This window comes from Ambystoma mexicanum, chromosome 6p (genome assembly GCF_040938575.1).
Source record: "Ambystoma mexicanum isolate Mex_15411 chromosome 6p, UKY_AmexF1_1, whole genome shotgun sequence".
Lineage (NCBI taxonomy): Eukaryota > Metazoa > Chordata > Amphibia > Caudata > Ambystomatidae > Ambystoma > Ambystoma mexicanum.
In genome coordinates, this window is record NC_090935.1 from 1,474,659,858 (window position 1) to 1,474,672,647 (window position 12,790).

Here is a 12,790-nt window from a genome sequence, read left to right on the forward strand (position 1 = left end):
GCGTCTTTCAACAGACTGATAGTGGAAACTCACTGGCCTGAGGACAAAAGGATTATGCTGTTTTATAGAGGTCTACGCGGAGAGCTCAAAGATGTGTTAGCCCAAGTAGTGAATCCCCCACAAGATTGTTCGGACTATATAGACTTAGTCGTTCAAATAGATCGCAGACTGCAGAACAGGAAGGCCGATCGTTCCAAGTTTGATGCTCGAGTATTTTCCAAACCGCCAACTCCTTCCAAAGGAGTAGACTCCGGGGAACCCATGCAAATAGGGGGTCTGAAAGGTCCTCTAACACAAAAGGAGCAGGAAAGGAGAAAACAGTTGCAATTATGCCTCTATTGCGGAAACTCAGGGCACTTTCTTCGAGACTGTCCGATGAAACCTGCCAAGAAGGCAGTAGGAGCTGCAGTTACCAAAGTTACAAACTCTGAGCAGGGAAACAACCTCGCCCGACAAGAATAGAGGTCCTCTTGCCGAGCGTGAAAACCAGTTCCGTGACCTCGCATTTCGTGATACCTATGGTCCTCATTAGCCCTGATAATCCGGATCGATTGCATGCAATTGAAGCTTACGTCGACAGCGGTGCCATCGGCAATTATGTGGATCATGAAATGGTTTTGAGGATGAATCTAACTCTTTGTCCCAAGGCTGTAAAGGACGTCATTACTACGGTGGATGGTACGGAGATAGCCTCCGGGCCAGTAACGCATACCACTCAAGAAGTGACGCTAGTAAGTCAAGATGGACACCATGAGAAAATCGTGTTTGATGTGATCAAGGCCCCTCAGTTTCAGATTATTCTAGGAATACCTTGGTTAGAGAAACACAATCCTCTGATCGATTGGCGAGCAAGAACGGTCCAGTTTCCAGAATGTGTCTCTACTTGTCACCCTCCACCTGGTGTTGCACTGGCAGCAATTTCTTCAGAGACTCCCCAGTTACCTCCCGAATACCTAGAATACCAAGATGTTTTCCGGAAGGATCAGGCTAACTCTCTACCTCCTCATAGGTTTTATGACTGCCAGATCGACCTGATACCTGGATCTACTCCTCCTTGTAGTAGAATTTATGCCCTCACCGAGCCTGAGAACCTTCACCTTCGACAATACCTGGATCAATACCTGGCAAATGGGTTTATTCGTCCTTCCAAGTCCCCTGCTTCTTCAGCTTTGTTCTTCGTTCCAAAGAAGGAAGGAGACCTTAGAACTTGTATAGATTATCGCTCCCTGAACCAGATCACCGTTAAGAATAGATATCCGTTACCTTTGATCCCTGAACTCCTGGACCAAGTCAGAAAAGCATGCATATATACAAAGCTGGATCTTAGAGGAGCTTACCACTTGGTACGAGTAAAAGAGGGCGATGAATGGAAGACGGCCTTCGCACCAAGTATGGGCTATTTGAATATCAGGTCATGCCCTTCGGACTTTGTAATGCCCCGGCTGCCTTTCAATATTTTATGAACGATGTCCTCAGAGAGCTCATAGATGTGTGTGTTGTTGTTTACATTGACGACATCCTTGTTTATTCTTCATCGGAATCTGAACATCGGAAACACGTGAAAATGGTCCTCGAAAGATTGCGTCAACACAAACTTTTCGCTAAATTGGAAAAATGTGTTTTCAACGTGACTGAAGTTGAATTCTTGGGATTCATATTATCACCTGGCGGAGTGCGTATGGATTCAAAGAAGGTCGATGCAGTTCTCAAATGGCCATCACCATCCTCCGTAAAAGGTGTGCAAAGCATGTTAGGCTTCGCTAACTTTTACCGCAGGTTTATCCCCGAATTCTCTCGAATAGTCCAGCCCATCACTGCCTTGTTAAAGAAAAACAAACGTTTTGAATGGTCTACCGAGGCGGAACAAGCTTTCCAGGATTTGAAGACTAAATTTATCTCTGCACCAATCTTAAAACACCCTCGCCCCGAACTCCCCTACATCGTGGAAACTGATGCTTCAAGCCTTGCCATGGGGGCAGTTCTATCACAAAAGGACCCGGTAACCAATCAGTTGCATCCCGTGGCATTTTGGTCCCGCATATTCTCGCCTCCTGAAATCAATTACACGATTACTGACAAGGAACTTCTGGCTATCAAGTCTGCCTTTAAGGCTTGGCGGCATTATCTGCTGGGGGCCCGACACACCGTTACTGTGATTACGGATCACCGAAACCTGCAATATTTGAAAACCGCAAAAGCCCAATCCTCTAGACAACTCCGTTGGGCATTATTCTTTGCCGAGTTTGACTTCCTACTTACCTATCGACCTGGTACAAAGAACGGTAAAGCTGATGCCCTTTCTCGGATGGGAGTGGAAGAACACTTGATCAACCCTACACCTGTACCAATCATTCCCGAACAAAGAATTCTGGGTGTAATCGCCACAGAATCCATAGAGGAAGTTAAGGATAAAGCCAGGCAACTTATAATTCCAGCAGACATACAGAATTGGCATCTGCAGGGAAAGGACTTTGCAGTAAAAGACAACTTATTGTATTTCCAAGAACGATTATACCTACCCAGCACAGATTTACAGAAAAAAGTAATCTCTTGTTATCACGATTCTTTAATGGAAGGACATCCCGGTATGGCCAAGACCTCAGAAAAGATCAAGCGCTACTTCTGGTGGCCGTCTTGGAAAAAAGATATCAGAGACTTTATAATGTCCTGTGGAGTATGCGCCCAAAACAAGAGTCAAAAGGAAAGACCAGCAGGCCTATTACGCCCTATTGACATCCCACCTCGCCCTTGGCATACACTTTCTATGGACTTCATCACCGATCTACCTCCATGCTTCGGATACAATACGATTCTAGTAATCGTGGACTTATTCTCCAAGATGGCGCATTTCATTCCGCTCAAAGGCTTGCCAACAGCAGCAACTCTGGCCCGAGAATTTCTTGAAAACATCGTCCGACTGCACGGTTTTCCTTCGGTTCTAATTTCGGATCGAGGTATTCAATTTATTTCTCATTTTTGGCGAAGTTGTTGTCGGTCGGCTCAAATTGATGTGAGACTATCGACCAGTCACCACCCTCAGACCGACGGACAAACCGAGAGGACCAATCAAACTCTGGAACAGTATTTACGCTGCATGCTGCAACAAACTGAAAAAACTTGGAAAGACATCCTTTGGATAGCCGAATATGCCTACAATAACTCTGTCCATTCGGGAACTGGGAAAACCCCGTTTTTTCTTTTGTACGGCAGTCACCCTCGAACCTCGGAGTTGGATCCCCTCCAAGATCTTGAAACACCAGCAGTAGACTACCTGCACTCTACAATCACCCAAGCCTTTAAGGAAGCTGTTTCTCACCTTCAAAGGGCTAAAGAACAATACAAGAAAGGAGAAGATCAACATCGGAAGGAAGCCCCTCAATATCAAGTAGGGGATCAAGTCTGGTTATCCACCAAATATCTACCTCTAAAAGGGCCATGCACATTCAACCCAAGATACCTTGGTCCCTATTCCATCACTACCATAGTAAACCCAGTAGCGGTCAAGTTGGACTTGCCCCCGCACATGAAGATACATCCGGTCTTCCACGTCTCTCTATTAAAACCCGTGCAACCTCAAACCCGACTAACTAAATCTCCAAAACCTATCCTAGTTGATGGAGAACTCGAGTTTGAAGTCAAAATCATTCTGGACTCCAAGATCTCCAAATCTAAACTATTTTACCTAATTGACTGGAAAGGCTACGGCCCCCAAGAGAGATCCTGGGAACCTGCTGAATATGTCCACGCTCCTCGCCTAATCAAAAGATTTCACCGAACATTTCCTGACAAGCCAAAACCCCCGGAGAAGCCCGGTTTGGGAGGGGCCTTGAGGGGGGGTACTGTCATGATCTCTGCTTCCAAAAGGTCAGGGTTTTCCCAACTCCCTTGGAAGCAGATCCATAACCCAGGTTCCGAGTGCCAACCAGTCCCAATTGGGACCTTTTGGACCCAGTCCTGGCGCCAGTGGTACCAGGCTCATAAATATGCCCAGTCCCAGCGCTGGAAGCGCCGGGCTCATAATGCTTGGGTCGACTTACCTGCAGCAGACCATGCTGCTTACTTGCCTGCCAGTTGAGCCTCTGATCCTCTTCTGTTTGGAACTACTTTTCCTGTTGGGTGGGGCAGGAGCCACTCCCTAGATTCAGAACACTGGAACTCTTCTGGAAAGCAGGAACTCTTTTCTTACCTAGGCGTGGCTGTGGAAGGAGACACCTAAGCACTACAGGAGGCTATTTAAACCACACCTGATGGATGAATCTTGCTTTGCGTTATTCTGCATCCTCAGCAGCAGAACGCTCATCGAGTCTTCTGCATCTGATCCTGGGCCTAAGGAAAAAGGCTTACCATTCTGAATCCAGTCTTCAGCAACACCTATAAAGACAAGAAAGAACAGGTTAGCATTACGGTCTTCAGTGACAGCTCTTCACTTACCTGGTCCATCGGCTGTCACCAACGCCTCGCGCTGCATTCCGGCATCTGAAAGACAAAGGCTTACCTACTCTTCGTGCGCTCCGGAAGTCTTCACACTGCATTCCGGCATCTGAAAGACAAAAGCTTACCAACTCTTTGCACGCTCCGGAGGCCTTCGGCGCTGCATCCCGCATCTGAAAGACAAAACAAGGTGCGTTTAAAGACATTGGGGAACTTTAATACTCACGTGCCATTACTCCTTTCCACATCTAACCCAGTGGGTATTCCGGCACCCTGCAGCCGCCCCGAACTTGTACCTGCAAAATAAAAAGACAGTTAGAGCGCATCGTGAAGCAGGCAACAAGCGCTTACTTACGTACTTCCAGGCGCTTCTATTCATCACACGGGCTCCATCTTCAACTCACTTCAGCCCACCATCCGCCATCGCCGGAACCCTGCAAAACAAGAGACATCATTACTAAAGACTTTAAAGACATTAGAATTACTCGAAACTTACAGTTCGTGCAGTAATCGACAGACAGCAGTCCTCTGAAGTCAAGAGGCCTGCTCCCCTTATCCAGTGAAGAAACTGGTTACAGCACCCTGCCTCGAGGCAGATGGAGAGCGCGGCGTTCACTTACCTAAGGTGAGAGCGTTAATCTTTGGGGTTCTACAGGAGAAGAGAAAGGGAAGAAGAGAGAGACATTCAATAACCCAGTTCATTAATCCCACATTTTCTATCTGCAGACATCTTACCCTTCGAGCCAGACATACAGTGCACAGAGGTCCAGCCCAAAAAGCCAGCCGTGTGTTACACATCACCTTTGAAGATACGGTATACGCCCCGTCAAGACCGGCGCCTCTACGGGAATCAGGTGAGCGTTACACTAACCCTGTTATTACTGAGTACCTGATTTGCAGCAGAAGGGATCTAACCCTGTGAATATTTGTCCATATTGGGATGTGACCCAGCTACTTATTCTTTGCAACAGGTTCAATTGACCAGGACCGGGAGTGCGCGCCTCACCCACCTTCTTTTTTGTACACGATGTGCACCATTAGCAACTTAATTGGCTGGGCGAACCAGTTGAAGGAGACTGCCGCCAATGATAAAATTACTTTTCCCCTGCATGGACAGCTTATGCTTACCAGTAGGGCGCAGTTCCGTGCTGGGCCCAGACGATAAAAATAAATCTTTATCCCTTTTTGCATGGGGCCATGTACTCATTTGTTTTTTCCAACACGCACACTCCTGGAGGCACTCAGCTTTCTGGCTGGACGGGGAGTGCTGATAGTGGGCTCTCCTGAAACGACCCATGAACAACAGGGTATTTCCACTAGGGCGATTGTCATTTACACCTCAGGTAGCTGAATGACCGAAGGCCCAGAATCCACAAACACTGCCTCAGCTGCCTCTTGCTCTTCCAAGGACAAGGGATCATTTACAGGGAGGCAGGCACTGCTGTTCAAAATAATTACTCCTGGCAAATTAGATCCACAGCCCCCTGTATCACCGGGTGTTAAACTGGAAACCGCCTGATGGGTCTGAGGTTACCATTCCCTCTCTTGCAATACACTATGGCCCCATTTGACTGGACCAGACTTACCAGTGTGAGAAACCTGAGGGTATTCTCACTCCTACTCCCCTTGGATCCTCCATGCAGGTGGCCAGGCAAAGGGCATTGTTGTTGGATCCTGACCCTGGGGGTGGACAAGCGAAGGAGGATCACCTGAGTGAAGGGTCCTTGGAGATTGGGAGTGGGGTACCTTTAGGCGAGACATGGTATCCCCCTTATCCTCATGATAACCAATCCAACCTTTCCGACCTTTATAGGTCATTATAATAGTGTTCCACTTCATTCCCCCTTTAAGATGCGTAACAGTACTGAGACGAGGAAGAAACAACTAGGAGCTATGAGGATTAACTCATTTACTCATTCAAATACTGTGCCGAAGAAGATGTCTTGAGCTCAGGCATGCCCCACTGATTTGCTTAATTGGGGTCAGGTAATGGAAACCCCTAACTCGCACCTGCAGCCTGTTAGCCCAACACAGGTGTTTAAAAGGAGGAAGCAGGAGAAGGAGAGTGCGGGAGCAAGAGGAGCTGAGACGCCAGTATGCTGAACGAGACCCTGGGAATCCCGCTGGATGGTGCATACAGACCAGAGATGCCACAGAGAGGAAGGTGGTCAGCAGGAGCTGCTGAAGGGCAAAGCTACGCATAGCCGCCGGTGAGTGCTGAGTGGAGTGCCCGGCTTTCTGGCTTTCCTTTAGGAGGAGAAAAGAAGCTGGCAACTCCGGTAAGTGTTGGGGACACTTAAAATACCCAGGGCCCTCAAAGGAGACTCTGAATACAGTAACGGTCAAGGAAACAAGTGAACGTACCTTTTTGAAATGAGTGAAATGAACCATGTTACTTTTATTGAATACCGAATAAAATGAAATAAGCAAAAGTAACCTTTATTGAATACCGTATTGAATGAAACAAGCAAGGTGGTATTTATCTGAATACGGAATTAAAAGAAACAAGCAAAGGTATACTTAATTAAGTGAAAACCCCATCTATAAGTGAAGGCAATATCTATGGTAGACTGAATTACTTATCTGAATGAAATGAAGTATGATGAGTTTCAATAAATGAACAATGAACTAAAATCAAAGAGGAAGACAAAACTGAATGAAAGACTTTGAATAAAGCAAAATCAAGATTAAGGAACAATATATGTGGTAAAGTTGCATTTTAAGAAACTGCCTGTTGAGCAGAATACTGAACTCTGAAAGAAACCTGGAAGTTCCTGGTTGCGTGACCTGTAATGGGTGGACCGTCTGGTCTAAAACTATGCCAACAAGGAAGTTTTCTTTGATGAAAGCAGGAAATCCATTAATGATGAACATTAGAGTTGGGGAAGACGACCCTGAGTTATAAAGAATTGCGAAATTCCAGTTGAAAGATAAAGCTACAAGATATTTCTTTTGGTGTTGACATTAAGCTTGGGGAAGGGAATCCTAAGTGTTGGTGACCTTGAACTGTGTTACCCTGGAACTGTTTTGAACCTCGGGAAGGTCATCCCGACCGTCACAAAGGTATAAAACTGTATTTCTTCTAATATTCAAAGGAGGTTAAATTGAACCCTGTGGTGAACTTATTGGCATTTGGAAAAGGAAGATAAAGAATAAGCCAGAGCTGGAATCAGATCAGAACTGTATGTTTGGAACACTGTTTGAGTTATAGTTGACATCCCTACACATTGTGTTGTATTAGTTGTGAGGGCAAGTATAGGATTTGGACATACACAAACTTTTAAGTTGAACATATTGATACAGACTTTCCTTAGTTTCTTTAGGTAGGGAAATCCCACCTTTGTATAGGGCAAGTTAGGCTTTACTCCATCCTGACTTTTTCTTTAATAAAATACTATTGTTCAGCTTTGAATCTGTTGTCTGTGTCTCTTTCCATGATGCCAACCTCACACCAGCCATGTCTACACATCCATTATCAAAGTACAGTCATTTGGAACAGATTTGCTGCAAAGTTCGTACGTCGTGGCCTGAGGAATCCCTCAGGGGCAGGAGTTATCATGACAATATACGCATGTGCTCCCATTACCGCCTCTTCTCACACAAGGGTGGTGTATCCCATAACCCGTCATCTTTCTGCAATTCATCCAAAACATAGTTCAGTAGACCTGTCAACGTATTATTAGTGTTTTTACCCAACTGTGACACACTTTCCTGTAGGTCATATTGAAGACCATAATATTGTTTTGTAACTACCCTCCCCCCTCTCCTTCTGAAGGCATCAACAGTCACTGACTCATTGTATAGGGAGAATGGTCCCTAGACAGGCTTGCAAGGTGATTCTGTAGTCTTTGTAATGCACGTAGGAAAAAGGTGGTGCTGGGAGAGTGAGGGGCAGTGGAGTCAGGCGATGGAACCTCTGAGTGTGGCAATGGTAGGGATGGGACAGGGGGAAGTGGCGGGCAACATGGTCGTACTGTAGATGTAGGTGGGTAGTATATCAGAGGATGATCAGTGTCATCATTACTGGGCCGTGTGCTAGTGGATGTTAGGACAGGCAGAACAACGTGTTCCGCTTTATCACTCTGTTTCATATTGTGCAATTTCATTTCTAACTGAAGTGTTTTTCCTCCCTATGTTTGCACATTAGTTCTTGTGCCCTATTTATAGATTATTTAGTCCAAAGTGCAAAAACTGACCATTAATTTGTATTAGATTTATAACCCTTGGAGTCCAGTAAAACATGAACAGAGTTCAAGTGCCCCTCCTGAAATGTGCCCATCTCCGGGAAACGCTTTAGTCCCCTATGCAGCCACAGCAGTGTGTTTGTTCCATTTAGCGGCACATTTTTCTGAGTCCTACCCATAAGCTGGCTCCATCTGTCCAGCAGTAGTGTCATGCTGATACTGGCTCCCACATATGTGTGAATGTCTGCTGCCCATGATTAAAAGGGCGGGGACTGGTGCGAAAGTGCCCCAATGGCAACAAGGGAAGAGACTGACGAAAAGCGCCCCATAGACAATATAGGCGAGATGAGAAAGCTGTTAAATCCAATTAATTCCCTAATTATAAACTCTCCTTTTTAGCGCAGGTATTCCCTTCAGATGGGAGAGTGCCTAGTACAAATAAAGAGATATCAGGAATTAAAAATAAGGCACGCGCGTCAGCAACGGGGAAGCCAACAGATTTGAGTCTTGCCCGTCTGGAGTACGTCCTTCCTGGTTCTTCCAGCAGCAGCTTGGACAAATAAAGAGATTAATTAATCAAAATGTGCAATGGTATCAGAGTCAATTTAACTAGTTGCGCCATGCACTCTCTTGCAGCAACAATGAGTGGTGAATTGGATTCATCTAGCTGAACACTGGATGAACTGTTTCCACTTTAGATGGGTGAATTAATTATTCAAGCAATGCAATCCATACACTAGTAGCATAATGAGTGAACCTAGCTATAATGGAATACTGTAGTGCCATGCTCAATGCTGACAATGCAATTGACACCCTCATAACACAATGCACTAATCAGTGTATGATGGATGGGTATACTGGTAGCAACATACATTAATCTAAATAATAGACACACGGGTAGCTCCATGAGTTTGTAAAGAAAATAAAGGTAATTAAACTGTTAAATCACCTTAACTGGTTGTTGATTTGTCTGATTGGCGAGAAAGGTAGCAAGGTCAGGGCACTAGGGGAACAGACAAACAGAATTTGCCCTTAGCATCATGCCTTCACCATCTGCCCGGGAAGGGACTGCCTTGGCAAGCTCTGATTTGAGGTGCTTCCGTGTCACATGACTCTGTTGGTGGATGCTCTTGAGGGATTAGGGGTAGGGAGAGGGACAAAGAAGAATTGGGGAAAGAGTCCCAGGAGTGCATATTAGGAGAAATTCAAGTGGAAAACCAATAGACTACAAAGAGTGCAGCAAACACTTACCCTTGCTTCAAGAGCAGCATGGCTTATGTGCACACTATGATACACGCAGGGAATTATGCAAGCATTAGCATGATGCTTCTGGGTCACGTGACCCAGCAGGATCAACCCTTCCGGTTGCAGGAAAGGGCTGGAGGTTGCAGAGCAATGGAGATGGATTAAGACGTTCTGGACAGGGGCTCAAGAGTACAGTTTAGGGGAAATTCAAGTAGGAAACCAACTCGTCGAAAAGAGTACAGAATACACTTGCAACCGCTTCATCACCCTTCTTCCGAAATTGTTTTATGTCTTTAGCATGCTCCCCCTGCCTCTTTCAAATAATCTATTATTGAGAATTAATAAGTCCATGAATAGGTTTATGTAGGGAGAAGGAAACCGGGCGTGAATCCCAAAAGATTTCCTTCATAAATCAGTGCATCTGGGTGGCTTTGGTTATCCCAACATTAAGCGTTATCACGCTGCATTCACATTACGCACATTACACAATTGGCTGGTGGCTGACCAAACTAACTGTGCAGGTTGGATTATTATTGAGAAAGAGTCCATTTCGCCCACCCTTCTAGATGCTCTTTTGTTCATGGATAAAAGGTTGCCGGTGGGAACAACTCCACCTTTTATAAAACATGTTATAAAGGAATGGCATAAATGTAACAAGATTTTGGATGAAAAGTATTTATTGAGTGCAGATTCTAGTCTATGGAAGAACCAGACTTTGAAACAAAATAACTTACGTTTTGTCATGGGCTTCATGGCAAAGAGCTGGTATTGGGCTTCATGGCAAAGAGCTGGTATTTGGAGAATTGGACAGGTCCATGACAGTCAGAATATGGTTTATTTTGAGTTCCTGCGCTTTAAATATAAGCTGAGAGCAACTGAGATTTGTCGTTATAATGCTTTACGAAATCTTTTTGATGTGCTTTTTTCGTCATTGAACGCTACAATACATGCTCCACCTACAATTTTTCTTCTTTCTAAGACCATGCCTCTGTCTTCGTCTACTTTGTATAAATTGATTATATCGCCTGCATCACAGTTGACACCACAATGTGGTAGAGGGCATTGGGATTTGGATCTGGGTTGCTCATTGTCGGATATTGAACGGAACCACATATGCACAGGTCCGATTAAGTACAAAGTGGATTTCGACTTGAGGTATGTGAAACAAAGAATTAATCATTATCTATACTGGTCTCCAAGGAACTTGAGATTGTTCAAGCTGTGTAGTGCGGACGTTTGTTGGAACTGTAAAAGAGAGGGGGGCACCACGCTCCATATGTTCTGGTTGTGTGATAAGGTACAATTATTCTGGGATGGTGTTTTTTGGAAAATGGAACTAGTTATGGATTTGTCTATACCTAGAGATCCTCATTTTGGGGTGTTGGGTTTAATTCCCTTAAATATTGGACTAACAGTAAGATGTATTGGGCATATAGAGCCATTCTCCTAGCTAAGAAGCAAATTCTGAAATTATGGAAAAGTGACAGTTCCCCAAATGTTGATGATTGGCTGCAGAGTTTGTTCCTTCAGTCTAGGAGAGAGAGTGTATCCTTTAACGCAAAGGATAAACTTGATAAGTATGAGAGGATTTGGGGTGCATTTAATGGTCTTTATGCTTAGCTATTTATTCGCATTCTAGGATTCTTACTTTTTCTTTAGTTTGTAATGTTGCTCTCCTGTATTATTTGTTCCTTTCGTTCTCTATTGTTTTCCCTCTGGGGCCTTTTAAAAAATGTTTTAATTTAATTTATTTATTTACTTTTTTCCCCCTTGATTTCTATCTTTCACTGTTATTCTTTTAAAGATTGGGCAATTATGTTGTATTTGAATAAGTATCGCTCTGTACATTTGTATTATTGTATTATGTGTTATTGTGTATGTAAGATATTAAATGACTAAATAAAATCTTTAAAAAAATGATAAAAACAGTGTGACGTATGAGCACACTCGGAAAACTGCAGGGAATTTAGCCAAGCATCGGCACCTTGCTACTGGGTCACATGACCAGGGCTGGAGGAGGCAGGGGAGGGAAGAGGGATAAGGGGAGGTGCGCTGGACAAAGGGTATCAGGAGCACAGATTAGGGGAATCTCAAGTGGGACACCAATAGGCCGCAACAAATGCAGGATACACTTACCCTTGCATTGCAGTGTGGTTTATGTGCGCACTATGAAAAAAGTGGGGATTTTAGGTGAACCTCGAAACAGTGCTTGTGGATCACTCAGCCACTGAGCAGGATGAACCAAAATTGGAGGACAGGTGGAGCTGTTAGGGAAGGTGGGAGGCATAAAGGAAGGCTGCAGAAAGGGCCTCTGGAGCGCAGATTTGAGGAGATTTGAGCTGGACATTGTTAGTCCACAAAGAGTGCTGGATACACCTAATCTTGTTTTCTGAACTGCATTGCTTACGTCTTATAGAGTGTGCAAAGCAAACTGAAAACACGCCAACTGCCTTTTTTCGTTCTTTGTAAATATTGAGACGTTGTGTGTACAACAACATAAAGAAGAACCTGAGCAGCACATTCTTTATTTACTCATTCATTTACTATAGTTTTAGATGTGAAAGGATGGGATAGCGGAGCAGAGGCGGAACAATGATTGTGCATCTAATGAGCTTGTTTTCTCTTCATGCCCCATTGTATTCATGCGGTGACTAAACATTCTCAATTTATGTCTTCATTCTAGTGAATGTAGTGAGTAGTGCCTTTGGAAGGTCAGATGAAGAGGAAAGTCGTAGAAGCCCACAGGCACTTTCTGGTATGTAAACCTTTATAATGAATCATCCTAGGAACGTCTTAATACATATGCTTTCAAAAATGTGCTCTTTTACCTTAATTGCCTAAATCGGACGTGCTAATTATGTTATGATTTTTCCCATCACTAACAATAGCCATCTTGATATTGTCCTCTGCAGTCACATGCATTCTTTTGA

The 12,790-nt window shown here is 44.4% G+C and overlaps 1 protein-coding gene across 1 annotated transcript in view; it reads left to right on the forward strand.

The window, feature by feature from the left end:
• The window catches only part of LOC138510558 (serine/threonine-protein kinase MRCK beta-like), a 2,015,755-nt gene that overhangs the window by 1,429,441 nt on the left and 573,524 nt on the right, over positions 1 to 12,790 (forward strand). Inside the window, exon 19 of the mRNA XM_069626316.1 lies at positions 12,544 to 12,615. Coding sequence (XP_069482417.1) covers positions 12,544 to 12,615 — 72 coding nt within the window. The remainder of the gene's footprint in view (positions 1 to 12,543; positions 12,616 to 12,790) is intronic.